Source organism: Vanellus vanellus (assembly GCF_965231255.1).
Source record: "Vanellus vanellus genome assembly, chromosome: 2".
Taxonomy (NCBI): Eukaryota; Metazoa; Chordata; class Aves; order Charadriiformes; family Charadriidae; genus Vanellus; species Vanellus vanellus.
In genome coordinates, this window is record NC_138906.1 from 45,221,558 (window position 1) to 45,240,046 (window position 18,489).

At 41.8% G+C, this 18,489-nt stretch overlaps 1 protein-coding gene across 1 annotated transcript in view; it reads left to right on the forward strand.

The window, feature by feature from the left end:
- Nucleotides 1-16,569, forward strand: part of LOC309668833 (uncharacterized protein) — a 43,766-nt gene extending 27,197 nt beyond the window's left edge. Inside the window, exons 2-3 of the mRNA XM_082479355.1 lie at nt 13,407-13,444; nt 16,067-16,569. Of these exons, the coding sequence (XP_082335481.1) occupies nt 13,407-13,444; nt 16,067-16,154 (126 nt within the window). The 3' untranslated portion in view covers nt 16,155-16,569. The remainder of the gene's footprint in view (nt 1-13,406; nt 13,445-16,066) is intronic.
- The last annotated feature ends 1,920 nt before the right edge of the window (nt 16,570-18,489 follow it).

Below are 18,489 nucleotides of genomic sequence, written 5' to 3' on the forward strand. Positions count from 1 at the left end.
ACGGTGTAACACGGTCAATTTATGTTTTGCCTTTAACAATTCTAAAGTGGCTGGAAACAGTAGGTTACTGTGTTCTGTTGATGTAAATCTGAGTGGCTTCGGGGAAAACTGCTTCCCTCTCATCTGTGTAGGTAACCAATTTATTTATTTGTGATTCTGGACTTGGAATTGATTTTGTTTATGTGCTTTAAGCTCCTGTGAAACAGTGACAAACATGCTGATGTCTCAGTAACTCTGCAGATCTGATTATCTGAAGTCATTGCATTCTGTGACCTCTCGCTTTTCAAATCTTGAATATTGGTATCTGTTCTAAGAAGGTCTCCAAGAACAGCTCTGAAAGGAAGCTGAACTGCCCCCAAAGTGAAGTTTTGTAAAAATTTGGGAAAGGGGGAAAATATTAATTCACTTTTCCCTAAATGTTTGTATCTCCATCTTCATTATACTAGATAAAATGAGGAGGAGGTAAAAAGGGTCTGCATGCTCTTTCCAACCACCTTTGGGAAACACTGTATTTGGTGTGCTGCTTAAGACTGTAACAGAACAAGCTAAAAAGCCGTGGAGATCAGCTTGTCCCAGGTTTACTGAAAAATACAGTTTAATGAGAATTTTTGCTTTAATAATAAATAAGGCTCTTCTCCTTGAGTCACAGACTAATCAAGTGGCATTTCCAATAGTACTGCTCCATTGGGCTTCTGATTAGTAGGAGCCTCAGTTAATGTGAAAGGATACACTGCGTCTTCAGATGCTCGACTGCTGTGAAGTACAGAAGTAGTATGTCTGTTTTCAGCCAGTGTTAATCACCTATGCTTTAAGGCCATTTGTGCATGGATTAATGCAGCGAGAGCCAGGGTAGAACTGGATCATGAAAATACTTAGGCCTAATTATCTATTTATTAATTCATGCCTTTATTGACTAACAGGGGACTTGGTTACACATACGGGCAGCTAGAATTAGGACCTAAACGTGCTGGGGGACTGCATTTGGGTGTAGAGGAGAGAAACCCTGTATGGAGCAGTAAAAGAGCGAGGTTTTATTCTTGAGATTGTTACTTAGAAAAAGTGAGTAATGTTGAAAGCTACCCCAAGCATGTCACTGCTGTCTGCCCCCCTGCCACCCCCTCTGGAAGCATCAGAATTGTCAGCCCCTGGCTGGCCCTGGGGTGCATCTCTGGAAGGACACTGTTACAAAGCTTTTTGCAAATGTGAAAAAACGCATTGTTTTTTTCAATAGCTTATTATAGCTAATACTTAATATTTTACTAAAGCAAATTTTAATTCAAGAAAAAATACTATGGAGGAGAGGCTGTAAAACCAGATCTTTTCAGCTGTTCTTCCAGAATTTTTCCTATCTCATTAGTTCCTTACGATTCCTATGCAAAATTTTAGAGGAAAAAAAACCCAGCTCATTAAGTTAACTCACTGGGTTCCCCCTTGTGGTTTAGGTACTTCTTTTTTTTTTTTTTTTCCTTCTTTTTTTTCTTTTTTTTCTTCAGTATTTTATTCATGATCTGCTCAGAGTGATCGTGTCTCTGCCCTGCTTTAGTTCAGGCTGAAGGAAGCCTGAGCAGGATGATTATCAACACTTTCGCAAATGCTTCCTCGCACCCGAACATGCTCTTTGCTGGGAGGTGTAGGTTGACAACCGGGAAGGACTGAGATGAAACGGGAAAGCACCGGACTCCGTCTAATAAGTTCCCATGCCCTTCTCTGCAAAGCCACGACAACTAAGCCCAAGCCCCGTCTAACCCTGTTTGCTTTGGAACACGGCTCTAGCAGGTTTCAGTCTCGGATGCCAGTTCATGGCAGAAGACAGTTCTTTACTCCATAATCCAAGCCCCTTTTTCTTTCTGTCTACTCTTTAATAGTCAGCACATCTTCCAGATGTGCCCCAGCTCACAGGTGTTTTCAATTTTGCACAATCTTTTTCCTTGACCTGCTCTATATTCTGAACCTTTTTCCTCCTCTGGTAAATATTAGTTATATTGAATTTGGAGCAAACCCGTTGTCTCAACACCGTCTGTATCTCAGACTGAAATCCTGAGCTTGCTGCTTTTGAAACAGAGCCTCTAAAACGGCCATTCTAAGAGTGAAGATGGTTTTCTGGTTTGGGGGTTTAAGGTTTTTTTCCTTTTTTTTTTTTTTTTTTTTCTTGGTTCCTTGAGGTGTTGGTGATCTTGAGAAACTTGTAGCTGCATAAAACTGTCTTTACAACATGGATAATTTGCTGCAATAACCTCAGCTGCTGGCTAATAGATGTGAAAGGGGTGCATTTTAAACCCAGTGGAAATCTTTGGAGTGGTTGTGGCAGCCAGCAGACACAACCCAAACACAAATTCCTGTAATCTCAACAGACAGCAGCACTGAATCACTTCCAGCAGTCTCTTGCCAGTGTAGCACTGTGTGTTTTGGAGGCGGGGGTATCTGCAACCCCACAAATCCTCATGGCGCTGGGCACTGCTGAGCTGCCTGGTGTCACGTAAGCAGGGCCCCCGGCCCCTCAGCCCTGAGGGAGCCAGAAGAAGGTGGTGAACCTCAGCTGACGCTGCTCAGTGCATCCTTGGCGGAAGGGAAAGGAAACAGAGAGGCCTGAGACTGAAAGAAGTAGTCCCAACATCAGGGTCACGACTGACAGTTAGACAAGGAGCCTGATCTTTGTCGACCTGGACTCTTGTAATGATCCGTGAGAGCAGAGTGAGCCTGTTTCATGCCTGTGCCACTGTAAAATAGCGCAGGACAAAAGGCACTGACCAGAAATTCTCTGTGTCTTTCCACTGGCAGCGTTTTTCTGTCCATTTTACAGTGGCGTACGCGACTACAAAGCAATGGAAAAAAATTTACATTACTACATATAATTGTAAACGTCTCCTGTCTCTGCCCAGGTTGTAGAAGGGAGGAGAAGGAGAGGATTTTAATTTTGTTTTTTTTTCCAGAGGGCCTAAAAGATCAAAGTTTTATACTGTTTATATTTAGCCTAAGAAAATGCCTCACGTGCTTATTAGTTATTTTAAAAACCTTTCTGATTTTGAATACCAACAAGTAGAGAACTTGCAGTAACTTTTAATAGTTGCTTTATTGTAGTTTGTCCCTGTTTGGAAACTGAAAGCCATATGTTTCAGGGTGATTTCTGTAAGAACTTCTGGCTAGCATAAACACAGGTTCAGTTGGTAAACTAGTGTTCAGTATATTAAATAATTCAGTCTGTGCCCCTTTATGTATCTCTTAATTAATATGTACTCAAAATTTTCATGTTGTGTTAGAATCATAGGATTGTAGAATCGTCTAGGTTGGAAGGGACCTTTAAGATCATGGAGTCCAACCATCAACCTAGCACTGCCAAGTTACCACTAAACCATGTCCCTAAGCACCACATCTACCCATCTTATAAATACGTCCAGGGATGGCAATTCCACCACTTCCCTGGGCAGCCTGTTCTGATGTTTGATAACTCTTTCAGTGAAAAAAATTTTTCCTAATATCCAGTCTAAACCTCCCCTGTTACTTGTTACATGGAGATGTCAGCCAGTGAGTTTCAAGGCAGCCAGACAATAATAGCTGGATTCATGTGTTTAAGACCCGATGGGGTGAAAGTCTTGGTGGTTCTTGCATAGTGATTTGGTAGTATTAAATATAATAGTACAGAGATTTTCTTTGTGCTAGTTCTGAATTTCCATTTCAAAGGTGGGAAACAGCAAGTAATATCTTCTAGTCCTGTCTTCAGTGGACTTTTGCACGCTTTTACACCCTTAAATGTTGCTGGGGTTGCTGGGCACTTCTGAAAAATAGGCTACTTCTTCCTTTTTTAAAAAAATGGTAGAAGAAAAATTTGTGTATAATGGTGATTGCAGGAAAAAATGTGTAATATTTCAAATAACCTCACTGCTGTTTATATTCCTCAAACCCTAGGAGAGAATTAGCAGTAGGAGGCAGGCACTCCTTGGCTCTCCCGCAGAGGTTCAGGTGCTGACTGGCGGAACCCCTCTGCCCTGCCTTTCCAGTAACGCTCCCGGGCATCAGTTTCATGCTCCATGTGCGTCAGTACCAATCCAAGGAAAATGGTTTGTCCTTGTGGCAGAAAGCATTCTCGAGAGGCTCTTCACCACATAGGCCTTCACGCTTTTGTTTTGACAATATCTCTTCTCACACTGTCATGTTCTCAAGTCCTTCTCGGCTTCAAGACTCTTATGTAAGGAGTGTTGAACTGAAATAAATGCAGAGGGCCAAACCGGTCCCAGCTTGATCAGTCACAGAAACGCATCCTGGGATGTGAATGAGAATAGCTTTCTTTGCCTCCCTGGGTAAATAAATGATGCATCTTTCTCCAAAGGGGTACAGGGTTGAGTATGTCCACACTCCCTTTTGTCAACATACTGTCTTGGCAGTGCTGGCTAGGAGCAAGAAAAGGCCTCTGGCATATCATCTCCTGTGGTGAAGTGTCCTGGATAGAAAGAAACAGGAAGACGGATTATTTTACAAAGGTACAAGCTAGTCCGACCCTCTTGGGGCTGGGTGACTTCCCACTGCACTTTCCTTGGGGCTGTCGTGAAATGCCATAGTCTAGCTCACATGCTTTTGCTTGGAAATCTGAACCTCCAGGCGTGAATAACTTACTGGAATTAATCTTCAACTGTTGTCATCCAGTATTCAAATATTAATGTGGCTGATCAGAGTGAGGCAGTGCAACCATGGTGGTCTTGCAAAATAGCGCATCACACAAGTGACATTTCCTAACATGAGTCAATATTTGTTTTTCTGTAAAAGGCATTCTAACATATTTCTTCAAACTGCCAGGCTAAATGGCTTGTGCTGGCCCATCCTCTGTGCAACAAACAGCACATCTCTGCTGAACAACAAATATGAAGAAGCAGCATCTGAAGGGGGAAGGAGTAGTAATGGAAATGCAACAACCTCCCCTGGAGGTGATCAAACTTCTGAGATACTACAGGTTTAGCAAGAACTGTCTTTCCCCTTGCCAGCCATGCAACCAGCATAGCATTGGGAAGTAAACAGTGCCGGGATCTGAATGAAGTGATCCTTCCAGGAAACAAATGACCCGGTAGTACTCAGAATGGTAGGTGAGGCACTGTCAAGTTTCCAGATATGTCAGATTTACTTTCTGCTTTGAACTGGAAAGTTTTGTGCAAGTTCATGAACTATGACAGTGATTAAGATTTTTTTTCAGCCCTTTTACTGAAGGGCAAGTGTCACCAAGAACTAAACAATCTTGGATCTGGGGGGTTTGTTGCCATACAGGTGGCTTGTGGTGCAGGAGGTTACGTTGCGCTGCTCTTCCAGCTCACCTCATGGGTTGCATGGGGAGCTGGGGTGAATACTTTTCTCTTGGGGCTCTGTCTTTCTCATCTGTAATGATACTTACAGATTTTATTTAGCAAAGTTTTCTTGAGTAACTGATGGAAAGTGCCATGCAAGACTTGAAATCACTATGTTTTAAATAAATTCATGAAGAAAGCCCAGAACAATACTGTCTGTGCTCGTTCATGAGAAAGAATGCTGTCCTAAGTCACTGAGGCTGCTTAGATCAGCTTTTACCTTAGTGCGCAAGTGATCATCTTGTATGATATTAGGATTAAAAATGTCTTTGAGGGGAAGGAGGCTGTACTGTTAAATATGGCCGTAACTATTTCTCAAGCATATAAAATATTCCTTTTCTCATCTCCTCCACAGTGCAAGGACTTTATGCGAGGACAACATGCACATTTCCTAGCAAGTGAAAGACAACAGAATTTCCTAACTCTCTTTGAGCTTCAAGTGAAGGTAGATGAGTACAGGGGGAGGCACCACAGAGATGGGTCCAGGTGTAGGTAACCAAATTTAATCTTTTAGAATAAACCTACATGAACGGAGCAGGGTATGTGAGAGGCACAGGGCAAGAAGTTGCTCCCTGCCAACTCACTTTTTACAAAAACCAAGTTAATGATATGGTGTGAAATGTGCACCTCTGTAAGTCATTGGACAGACTGCAGCTCTTCCTTTCCACCACTCTGAGCAGGGCCATTTGGGCTAGCAGAGTAACTGGTGGCCACCAACCATCTTCCCCACAGGCTGTCATGAAGGAGCATCAATCTGCTTTACAATTCACTTCACGGATATTTGACAGAAATCTCAATTTCTGGCTCAGCCACACAAAGTCCCGTGATCACAGATTTTCTGTCTCTGCTTGGACTTCGTTATTTTCTGCCGTGTTGGTTTGAGGCCTTTCCAAAGATACCTCAGTCAATTGGTACCCTTTGGACATAGTCTCAGCATTTCTTCTCTATCCAGGATCATCAGAGCTGTGACTCCTACCCCCTTTTTCACACCATAGTGACTGCTTGCCATGGTTTTCTTTGCCAAATTTCAGTGCCAGACTTGTGAATGATCTCAGTCTCACTGACTACCAGATCCTATTTCTCATTCATTCCTATTTCAGCCTCTCTAGGCCTGTTGTTAGGAGGGTTGGTAGACATTTCCCCACCTACATACTTTGTCCCCCTCTATTTCTCCCTAAACTTTGCAAGCCAAACAATTTTGTCCCTACTACATTTGCTTCTGAAAACTTTCTCTTCCACATTCCCTGGACCAAACAGGGGATGTTGGCTGGGAAAACACTGATGGAGGAAGAGGGTATCCATGCTTTTGTTTTGGAGGTCTGGATCTGGCAGCATTCAGCATGCTGGAATTGCAGTTCCAAGGAAAGTCCCGCCCGGTCCCAGACTGGAGCAAACCAGCTGGGTTGGGAGCCTTGAGGGAATGGCTGGAATTGCCTAAGCAGCTTATCATCTAAAACAGCTAAAAATTGAATACAACTTTATTGACAGTTTTTGAACTGGTGTTTTTCTTTTCTGTTCTGTTTGAGGACTTACACCTTGTCCAAAATCAGGTAGGTTTTTATTTAGACACATTCCTGATACAAAGGGCAAATATTTGATGTATCATATCTATTGTCAGACCCAAAGCAGGGAGGTAGTGGGGACCCCTTCTTGGAAAAGAGCTTTCACCCTCCATGCCTTTCCCCCATAACCTCTCTCAAAACTGTCTGCAATATTATGTCTAGAAACCCCAAATCAGGCTGTAGCACATATTCAGCACATTTCCACCCCAGATTCCCACTCAAGGGGGTCAAAGTTTTACAGAGTTATTGGCAACTGAAAAATTTAATTTACTTGAGGAAAGTATCGAGTAACCTTGGTAACAAGCAGAGCTATGTCCCATAGTATTCTGAGTTGACACCCCCACCTCCCGCCTGTGCCTTTTCTTACTGATTTATTTAGCTCAAGGTTTCTTCCGATTGAACTAGTTCCTGTTCCCAGCCGAATTCAGTGACAAACTTGCTGGCTTTGGGGCCGGAGAGTTCATTCCTTGATAAAATGGGAGCACGCTCAAGGGATCACTCAGAGGGTCACAGAGCCCAGCTGGCTGAGGCCACCGCAGGATGTTGTGCTGCTGAAAAATACAAAACAGAGTTGGGCGTGCTGTTCTGTTTTGTTTTAACTTTGTAAACATCAGTCCATTTTAAATAGTCTGCCTTTTTTTTTTTTTCTTCTTTGAAAAGAAAACTATTGCTGGAGGTGTTGTAAGCAGGAAGAAGATAAGTTGTTTGATGCCACATATGGCACAAAGCTTGGGGTAATGAAGGAACGGGTATGTTTCAGGTCAGCGTGAGTTCAGGCATTGAGGTCTAAGTATCTGCCAGAATGGCTTAATTTATCATTTTGTGAGAGAGAAGGTTTTGGTTGCTAGACCAGTTTGTCTATGATCTATGTATCTTTTGAAATCACAATCCTTTGTTTACCTTAGCAGAATAGAGGTTTAGATATAAACTTTAATATATTTTTTTTAGTACACTAAGAGTTTGGGAGGGTCCAGATATTATGATAGTATTATCTTAAAGTGTGAAGGCGTAGAAACACTGCAAAACAAGGTAAAATATCTAAGACTAAAGTAATCCTTTGTGTAATTCTTACCTGTCATATTGACTATTTCCTTGCGGTGTTGGAGTGGGATAGAACTGTATGTCATTCTTTCCTTGAGGCCAGACTCTTTTTAAGATAATGTGAATTATCCTGCATTTGCCATAGGTCAAAAAAAATAGTCATGTGGCTGGTTGATGTGAATCAACAGATGTGCAGCAACTGATTTGTAAGTCTAAACCCTTACTACAGTCATATGTTGTCATATCACTGGTTACTGGCAATGGGCTAATATGTAGGTTTTGGACTAAAACAGTTAAAGACTGTAATTTATTGAATGTACAAAAATACGGTTAGTTGGCATACTTCAGGATACAGACTAGGTGAGCTTTTTGACAGATTTAACTATCTATCTAACTACATCTGCAAAGAAAAAGGAGGGAAAGTATAGCTATTGACATTATACTCTAGGCTTCTTTTTGATACAAGTTTGTGCTATATGAAGTCATCACAAGGTAAAATTGAAGCACTTGCTCTATTACATTTAATAGCAGAAAAATTAAAGATAGAGGCGAGGGGGAGTGATTAGCATAGTGGAATGAAGGAGGATTTAAACATATAGAATAGTTAACAGAAGAGAATATACTTGCATGAACAGTGATGAAAGAGCAGTGGTGCGGGGCAGAAGGTAGGAGTTAGAGTCTCACAGCTGCAGAGACAGTTGATCATGAAGAAAAGCTAGAAAAGAATGCCATCGGCAGTGGTTCTGGGGTTTGGTCTTGTTTTTAAAATGTGCTTTCAAAATAAGCTTTCAGCAATGTCACAGGATTATCTTGTTGCTGTCATTTGTATGCACTATTCAGCTGCAGCTTTCTGTATGTGCTGGAACTGTGTGAGCTGAGACTGGGGATGGCACCCAGGAGATTCCTGCAGCATTCAAGAGGAGAGGAGACTAGAGGCTTGAATGACTACTATGGCTGAGAAGGAGGAAAAAGTATCAGCATGTTTGGGAAGTATTCCAGATGGGGGGAAAAACTCTTCCCTCTTTGACAGCATCTGCCCTATATCAAAACAGATCTGACTCAAAGGCTTGAGGCTGGAAGAGGGGAGGGGGTATGCTAATATATAACTGTGGGTGCTTCTCTGAGAAATTTCTGGAAAGCTTAGGGTTTATGCCAGGTTTATTTAGTAAAAAAGACATGAAAAAGGAGGGAGGAGCCCTGCAATACAGAGAATTTTCAAAAAGTCCATAATTTTGATTACTGAATGCCTGTCCGAAAATCCTACCAGGAGCAATATTTTGTATTGGATAATGAAGTGTGTCAAAGTTTTTAGGGGAGAAAAGATATTCTTACACTACTGTAAAAGGTAAATCAGTAAAACTACCCTATATAGCAGAATTTCTAAGTTAAATCAATAACCCTACACACTAAAGTAGTGCTTTGTAAGCTAAAACTGCTCTACACATCATACTAATCCTTTGAGAGTGTAGAGAGTTTAGGAGATTGGCTATACCATCTGCAATATCAGTAAAATACAGTATTAGGTTACATATGCCTACTAAGGCAGGCTCAGTAAATAAGTATGTGATATTAAAAATTTGACACTTCTAAATCGTTCTTTGATAGTGGAACGTGCGTATTGGTATGTTGCATTTACCTTTCTGTGTATGTGATCTGAGTGAAAATCAGTCCTTTGGTAGAGCTAACAGGCCACTTTAAGCATTTACTGGTGTGTGGATGAACCTCGAAGATTAACGCTGTAATAGGAACAGGAGTTGGAGGGCTGACATTAGTTTCCAGAGGTCTCTGGGGTGACTTATCTGCAGCTAGAGAGGCTGCATTTGCCATTAATTTTTAAACGGTGAATGAGCTGGGTTGAATCCACTCCCCACTCCCTGCTGTACTACATCCTAGGGAAGCAATGTGTGCTGCAGGAGGTGCAGTCCCAGCCAGGCTGGCAGGGGGTTGACTGCTCTCTTTCCACAGTGTTTATGTCCTTGAAAAGGAAAGACTGGGGGTTCCGCTGGGTGCTCTGGGGAAATCTAGAGGGTGTGTGTAAATGAATGAGTGTATCCCTTAACTCTGGTGTTGACCAGTCACCAGAATAGTCTCCTGGGAAGAGGAAGTACCAGCTGCTTCTGTGCTATCAGGTTGCAATGGGCAGATCTCTGCTGAAGAAGGCAGAATCAGAATCTTACCAATATCTATTTTCTTCAAGTTTTACTTTTTTGACTCTTTATTGCTTAGGAGCAATTATTTACTGCTTCTGGTGCAGTACCTCAGTAAAAGTCCATGTAGGGCCTGAGCGGACACCTTTCCATCCACACCACTGCACTTGCGAGGACCATCCAGCCACCTGATGGTGTGTACCATGGGCCTGTACTTAACATGGCAAAGGTCCAGTTCCCAAAGAAGCTCCATATTGTAGCACAACACTTGCCCCATGGGTTGTCCTAGTGATCCTGGAGTTGTGCTTGGCTGAGGTTGGATTGCTGTCTGAAACTTGGAGTGCTTTTGTTTTTGTAGTTTGCCATACCTATGTGTTTTGTTTGCTGATTCAGGGTAGCCAGCTTTATCCAAATAATGTGAATTAAAATTCTCATATTGGGTTTCTGTAGTTAAAGTGCATGCATGCAATAAGATTTGCCTCCTTTATTGTTCTCAAAGGTACTCACCAGCTCTAGTCCCCTGAAGGGTTATTGGCATTATATCTGAGCCAGTTATTTTTATTTAGAAGATTATACTTATTCATCTACTGTGATATTAAGTAACCAGGGTTGATGTTTTTCTCTTCCTCTAGCCTACATTTGGTGAGCTAGATCTGGGAACATATGCATCACATTCCTTTTCATTTGGTGGGCCTCAGAGTCTAAATTGGGAATTTTGAGCTGCTCTTGAACACTGGGAAACCATATGTGGCGTTGCGCTGTTTGAATGACATTCAAAACCAGAGGGTTTGTGTAAACATGTCATTGAAAATATAGCTCAATCAGTGTAAGAACATGCATCATTGTTCAACCTATGCATGCGTACAAGAAGGCTGAGAATGGGAGACAAGAGCTGCAGCTTTTCTAAAATAAGAAAGAACAAGAAAAAAGTCTTTCCAGATGGACCCCACAGAAAAGATCTGCAGAGCTGTTGTCTCCCACTGCATACCTTGGCTTAATGGTCCTGGAAGGAATGAGGCATTTGCAGCCCATAACTGCCGATAATCCCAAGGGACTGGAATGGGCCCTCCTGTTTAGCAGTTCACTGTGATTAAAGAAAGCCTGGTGACAAAAGCCTTCTTCAAAGGCAAGGGACACATTCCCCGCAGAGGGGGTAGCTCCTGTGGCTTGGGAGAGGGTGCTCAAGGGTATAGATATGTGTGCTGTTGTTTTAAGAAGCAGCTGAAACCTTGGTATGTGAAGGATAAGAGTTGCCTTAAAGAAGAAGTGGACAGTGGCAGAGATTTTTGAGCTTCAGGACGTTTGTGCTTTTGCTATAATCAACTAAACAAATCTTCTAAGCCTTTTTTTTTCATGTATACCTCTTCAAAAACTTTTTGTGAAATCAAGCTGCCATGTTATAAGGGACAAGGTCCTTAAATAATCATTTCAGTTTAAGAAATAAAGGTTAGGGAAAAGGTGGCCAGCTTTTAAAAAGGGGGTGGAGTGACTAGTGAGGTGTCTCTATTGAGTCTGGTGCTGTTCAGCGTAGTCCCGAAGGAGGTGGAGAATGACACAAAGAAGCCTCCTGATGACACCAAGCCAGGCATGATAGCTAAGGTGAGGATGTACTAGGGGACCGCAGAAAGGCCTCACAATACAGAGTGACTGAAGGGCTATCTGGCAGTTGAAATTCACTGTTGATGCATATAGAATAGTGCAGAGGAGAAACAATCCTAAAATGAAATACACAGCAATGGAATCTAAATTATCCTATGGGAAGAAACCTTGCATTATAATAATTGTATAAAAATGTCTGCTGAACATGCAGTAGGAATAAGAGAAGAAAAAAAAATAACCGAATACTAGGAATTATTGGTAAAGAAATCATGAATAAAAGAGGAAGATCTTTATGCTATAGTATAAATGCATGGCACACTTGATTATTGCATCCTTGCTCCCTCATTTTAGAAAGTATGCAGGAGAAGGGGAGAAGATACAGGAAATGTTGATAAAAGATATGGAGTGACTCCTATATAGAAAACAACTTATATTAACACTTGGGGATTCTCAGCCTCCTATCTAAGCAGGAAGAAAACAAATGTCTGTCAACTCTCAAGTGGCATGGAGAAAGCAAATAGAAAATGACTATTCACTCTCTCATACTGTGGGAGCCAAGCAGCCTCAAGTGAATGGTTAGGTGACAAGTTTAAAACTAGCAAAAAGGATTTCCTATAGCTGTGAAATTGCCCTGGGATATTGTAGATGCCAAAAGTTCCCATGCTGACAGTGGTGTTTGGACATATCCCTTAAAGAAAACTCTTCCAGGAGCTATTGTATGCAAAAATGCAGTTCTCGTTGGGGGAATCACCTTGCCAGAGATTGCTGGGAGCTGGGGAGGCCCAGCGATTGGGAGGCTGGGATGGGGCAGGGGGTCTGCGGCCATCTGTGGCAATTTGCACTCGCCGAAGGAGAAAAAAGTGTAAGTTGTGAGCGTGATAGGACGCTTGACTTCCTCAGACTCTGAGCTGATCTTGTCTGGCTATTCGTCTGTAGTTAGACCCACCTTGTGCCAGGGTATTGTTTAAACACATGACAAGAGAAGCTCCTGCCCTTAAAAATCTATTTGAGCTTTTGTGGAAGGATTTCAGTGAATGTCCTTGCAGAAGAGAGAGGCAGAAGAATTAAAAAGAAGAAAAGGCTGAGCTGAACAAAAATGTGTACTGGGTGAAGTCCTAATTTGCAAAAAAAAAAAAAAAAAATACTTTTGGAGGGTCTTTTTGTCTTAATAGCTATACATAGTACATTAGTATATCACCCACATGTGAATAACAGTGATGTTGATAATTTCCAAATTGTGAACATGTTTGTATCCAGGCACTTGCTGTAGCTTTTCAGAGAGACTGAAATGCAGCTGACCTGAATAAAGCCTGCATGTTGAAACACCTGATTTTCTTTTCTTTGAGGGTATTGTAATACGTGCAGTGTATGTGCTAAATACGTTGCTTTCTAGTTGGCTCTCCACGTAATGTTGGATTGCAACAGACTGCTCTCTGTCACACCTGATGACTAAACCTGTCTCACCCACGCCATGGGAAAGTACTGGTGCATTGAGCCTTCTTAGAATCAAGCTTTAGGTTGTCCTCAGATTTCAAATCTCCTGTGCACTTTTTTTAATATGGCCTCTAACTCAAGAGATACAAGCACAAAAGGATTCCAGGCAACAATTAATCAGATAAGTATTTATTTATTTAACTCCACCTATAGAATTATGCTGGCAATATTTTTTTCAGCGTTAGACTTTCATTGAGCAAAAGACTGTCTTTTAAAGACTCTTTTCTCTTTTTCAGGCATCTGCACTGAAATATTCTGGATTTCATTGGGCATGGTAAGAAATTCCCTCTTAGTTACAGAAAAAGAGTCAGTTAAGAGCTGGCTGCTTTGTTTACCTCCTCGTATGTTCAAAGTGGAAGTACGGCTGTGGAAACTAGATGCATTTGATTTATATTGTGCATTTAAAACAGGAGGGAAAGACATAACTAAAGCAAACATGCGCTGCAATGCAAACTGGGGCTGAGGGCCCAGCAGAAATTATGGAATGGCTGCATGATGGAGAGAATTTTTTTTTTTAAACTATATCTAATAAACACCTTTTAAATGGTCTTAGTGATCGTACAGTTGCATACTCGATACTGTAAAGGTTGCCTAGCAGACCCACGATTACCAGAGTATGGGCAGGAAGCAAGACAAAGCCAGGCAATTGGGGAGGATGCACTGTGCTGTGAGGGGAAAAGCCTGTAATATAAATGTTGCTGAAATATGAAGTAGTTCAATCTCATTGAGATGAAGGCTTTAGTCTTGCTGGCACAGCTGTGTCAGAAAGAAATTTATTATATTTTTGTCATCATTGCTATGCTAGCAAAAGCCGTAGTATATAGGAAGTTACACCAGGGGGAAAAAAAGGATTTTTTTTTCTTGGACAACTTAATTTGCTCATGGAAATGATGTAAAACCGTACCTGCAAAAGGCTTTTTTGCTAGTATAAATTGTCTATGCTTGTATAACTGTACCAATAAACCATTACAAGAGTCTACAAGGACTTGCTAAAAAGAAATAATCTATCTGAAGCTAAAGGCAACAAATAATCCTCAGTATAAATTGGCTAATTCATACAACTGGACATGTTATGTAAAAAATGAATACCAGGAGAGCTGGGGAAGGACTTTTTACTAGGGAATGTAGTGATAGGACGAGGGGGAATGGCTTTAAACTAGAAGAGGGCAGGTTCAGATTGAACGTTAGGAAGAAGTTTTTCACTTTAAGGGTGGTGAGGCACTGGAACAGGTTGCCCGGAGACGTTGTTGAGGCCCCATCCCTGAAGGCATTCAAGGCCAGGCTGGACGTGGCCTTGGGCAACCTGGTCTAGTGGGAGGTGTCCCTGCCTATGGCAGGGGGGTTGGAACTCGATGATCTTCAAGGTCCTTCCCAACCTAAACCATTCTATGATTCTATGATTCTATGAAATCCAGGGATGCCACAAGCTTTTTGGGGGTTTGTTTTTGGCCGTTTATGTTTGTTTGTTTGTTTGGGTTTTTTAACTGTCCCTCTCAACATGTGGTCACTTATTACCTAAAGTTCAAGCTGAGAAAAATTCAAGACAGCATCATGCAGATGTGTTTTTCCTCCTTGGGCATTTATTGTCTCTGAGGGACTAGGCAGTACTGGTACGGCTTGAGATGGTGAGTCCCAGAAAGCCTTGCTTCCAGACCGTGAGAAGTACCACTTTCTTGGGTAGCACTGAGGGAGTCTCTCTTTGAAGACTCCCTCCCACATCTGTATACTGGGCTTGAAGCCAAGCCTCTCTTCTGTAAAGAAACCTTGCTAAAATTTCTCATTTCATGCCCCTTTATGGAGAGAGAGAGAGAGAGAGTGTGTGCAAAGGAGAGAGAGAAGGAGGTACGTGCCAAGCGTATTGAGACAGCATAGCAGAGTAGGCTCTTGATTTTGTATGTTTGGGGACAAGGGGGCAGCAAGAAAGGAGAAGGCTTTATATTAATTAGCACCATATTTGCAAACCCTTCCTCCCACCTCAAAAGTGATAAATTCTCCTCCTCCTCCTTTCCAAAACAGATCTTTTTTTTTTTTATAACTGTTTATGTTTGAGTCCTTTGAACTAGCAAAGGCACTTGAAATAAATGCACTTACAAATGTGCCTCCTGCCAGCCTCTGTCTAGTCTGCATATGGACACTTAAAAGAGTTGAAGAATATGTCTTACATATCTCAGAAATATGCTAAGTTCGCAGTGGTGGCACCTGAAATAGCTTTATTCTTCCCTCCCCCTTAGAGTACAGTGGAATTGCTAGTGTATTATTTGATAAACAATCACCAATTAGTCGTTCCAATCCTTGCTAATTCAGCAACTGCTCTCCAGGGCCTCCAGGCAGCTTGTATACCAGTTCATGTGCTCGCCCCAGGTAGCTGTGAACCGAAGGAGTTTCCTTAATTGTTTTTGTTGTTGCGTCTGTTTAAAAGGTTTTACTACTCCTTTTGGTGAGCTAGGTGGTGTATTACAAATGCACGCTCGCTGTCTTACCTTTCCCCAGCGTGCCATTAACAACATGCGTACCATAATCCCAAAACCTAATGCTATGTCCTTTTGGTACCTCTGTACAGGTGGGCAGAAACACCCACTTTGCGCACCAAATGGAGGGTGGCCTTGCTGGATGTGGGCGACAGATGTGACGCTGCTTCACTTCCTCAATCTTGTAGAGGTTTGGGTACTGATGGATGTCTTCGTGGATAGCTCTGCTACCCCTGCTGTACACCTAGATCACAGATCAATCAGATCTCATTAGTCTGCTGATCATAGAGTGGTGCAGGACAAGAAGACAAATTAGTCATCCTTGTTGATAGATGTTAACAGTTCTTGCAAGTTCTGTTGAGCAACAAGCTGTGAATGGGAGAAGTGTTTCTGCTAACACACTTGTTCCTTATTCTTTTGTCTTACAGGTGCCTGGCGATGACTACGGAATCTGCTGCTGAAGCAAATTTTAGAGGAGATGGCAGACCTATGGTTGTGGATCCTTTGCACATATAAATGTTATTGTGTGTGTCTGTTTGACCATGGTAGGATATTTAATGTATCATAGAAACAAGTTTTGTACCTCCAGACTCAGTGTCTCTCTCATCACAGAGCCTTCCTTCCAAGCATATTTTCCCTCACTTGAGCCTTTAAAAAAAAAAGAAAAAAGAAACCCTTGAAAAAAAGTAACTTTCTATGAAGTTTGTCATCTTCAGTTTGTCATCTTCTGGGAAAAAAGGGAAGTTTACTGTATTCACTGTTGTTGTGAGTGAAATATGGTGTACAGCATGCTAAGTAACTGCTCAGTCGAATGTCAGTGTGAACCCAGAAATCCTCAGTAGAGGAAAAAATAAATATTTTGATTTTCTCTAAAAACTTCCCTGTAAAATTATTCTAAAGATTTTCTTCATGAGACAACACAAAACAAGCAGATGGGTGCCTTTTCACTTCTCAGCCTGGCAGCAGGGTTGTTGGGACTTTTGGCCACGTGCTCTGAAAATATTCTAAGTCTCCACAAAGATGAAGCCCATGTTGTTAACCAGGGATATGCCTCATCTGTGGTGAGCAGGAGACTTGAGCATTAGATGTTTCTATTTTAAGTCACGCTGTTACCCCTTTATCAGTACCTCCAAAGAAACTGCAAAGACAACCAATATGAACCTTCTTTGCTTACAAGGTCTGGGCAGAAAGTTGAGCAAAGCCGTTCAGCTAAAATAATTACTTTATTTCTTTCCTTTCATGCGCAGTGACACCCTGCCTTTTGAAGTATGTGTCATTTTTTTCACATTACACTGCTTATGCTTCAGCATTTTCATTCTGATTTGTATAATTTTTTTTATAACACTCTAAATTTTCAAACATACTTGCTTTCTTTCAGTCCTTCAAATGGGTTGTTTGGCCTCCACATACATAATCTAGACTTGTACCGAAGATTGTAGAGAAAAGCTGACACCACAGCATAGTATTTGCAGTACGGTGTGTCATCAGGTAACCAGACTAAATAGCAAGGCATTATGCACAAGGAGGTGAGGTTATATTTGCTGCTGCTAAGTTCTTAGCTGTTCAGTTTTAACACTAGATGCCTGGGTTTCTTTTTATAGAGTACTTGTTTACTCTTGTATATTTTTATAGAGTATAAGGCTGGTGTGGAGAATGAGGGTGTTATGTGCAGTAATGTTATAAGTAACGTTGGCTCTCAGGTTATTTGCATTATATCCACTTGCCTGAATGCGTAAAGTTAAACAAAAAAGTCTTAAAAAAAAAAAAAAGCAGAACAATGGCATGGATAAAAGGTCTAAAGGAAATGCTACAGAATACATTTATTGGGGAGTATTCCCCACATAGCTAATAAGCCAGACAGAGACTTGCTTACTCATCCCACAGCCTAAAACAGATCAAACAGAATATTAAAGCCTTAAAGTTGCTGGTGTAAGGAGGAAGGAGTGTTACTCGGCACCCATCACACGGAACTGACAGGCAAATGGGGAGCATGCTGGGAGCAGAGCTACATTCCCAACTCAGAGACTGTGACTCTAGGGTGCATGACATGATGAAATGCAGCTGTGATGGAGAAGGGGAAGTGCACACATAGGGTTTGTTGTTGTTCTTGTCCTTTTGCTCTGTGTGCTGTATACTTTGGGGTAAATAAACAAGAAATGCTTACTTTTGAGTTGTGTTTCAATCAATGTGGTGGTATTTGGTTTAATAATGAGATGTTCAATAATGTTGCAAACTCCTGAACAAACAAGGTGCGGGACAGGGATCCAGAGGAGAGCGGTTGCAGTTCCTCCCATTGACCATGCGTGAACGCTCACATGCGACCAAGTTGCCAACATCTTAGTCCTGCAGCTGCTGAAACTGGAAAGGAGACAGACTCCGGTTTCAGGCAAGGGAGGACTGAGCCCCGAGGAAGCAATGCTGTCATTGTGAGAGCTGTCTGACAGATTTCAGAGTATGTCTGTGCTGGTGATTTTTCCAGTGCTGGAATTTAATTTCTAAAGTGTAATAACACCAGTGCATCCTTGTAATTTTATTGCGTTTTTTTATTATGGCTATTATTTACAATATCCCTGCTGTCATATTGGCCTCTGGTATGGTTTCAGTAGTCTCTGACTCCCCCTCCCAGATGACGGAAGTGGAGTTGGACCATTTCAAACGTACTAGGTTTTCTTTCTTCCTCTCTTTCTTGCTTCTCAAATGCTGGTTGAGTCAGTGGAATTCTTCTGGCTTATTCTTTCCTAGCGTTCATCCTCAAAGGTACACAGCATCCAGGTGACCTTTCCTCAGAGTAGAAGGATTAAATAAAACTCCTTGACACAGCTGCCTCCTTGGTGCAGCAGAGATCATGGAA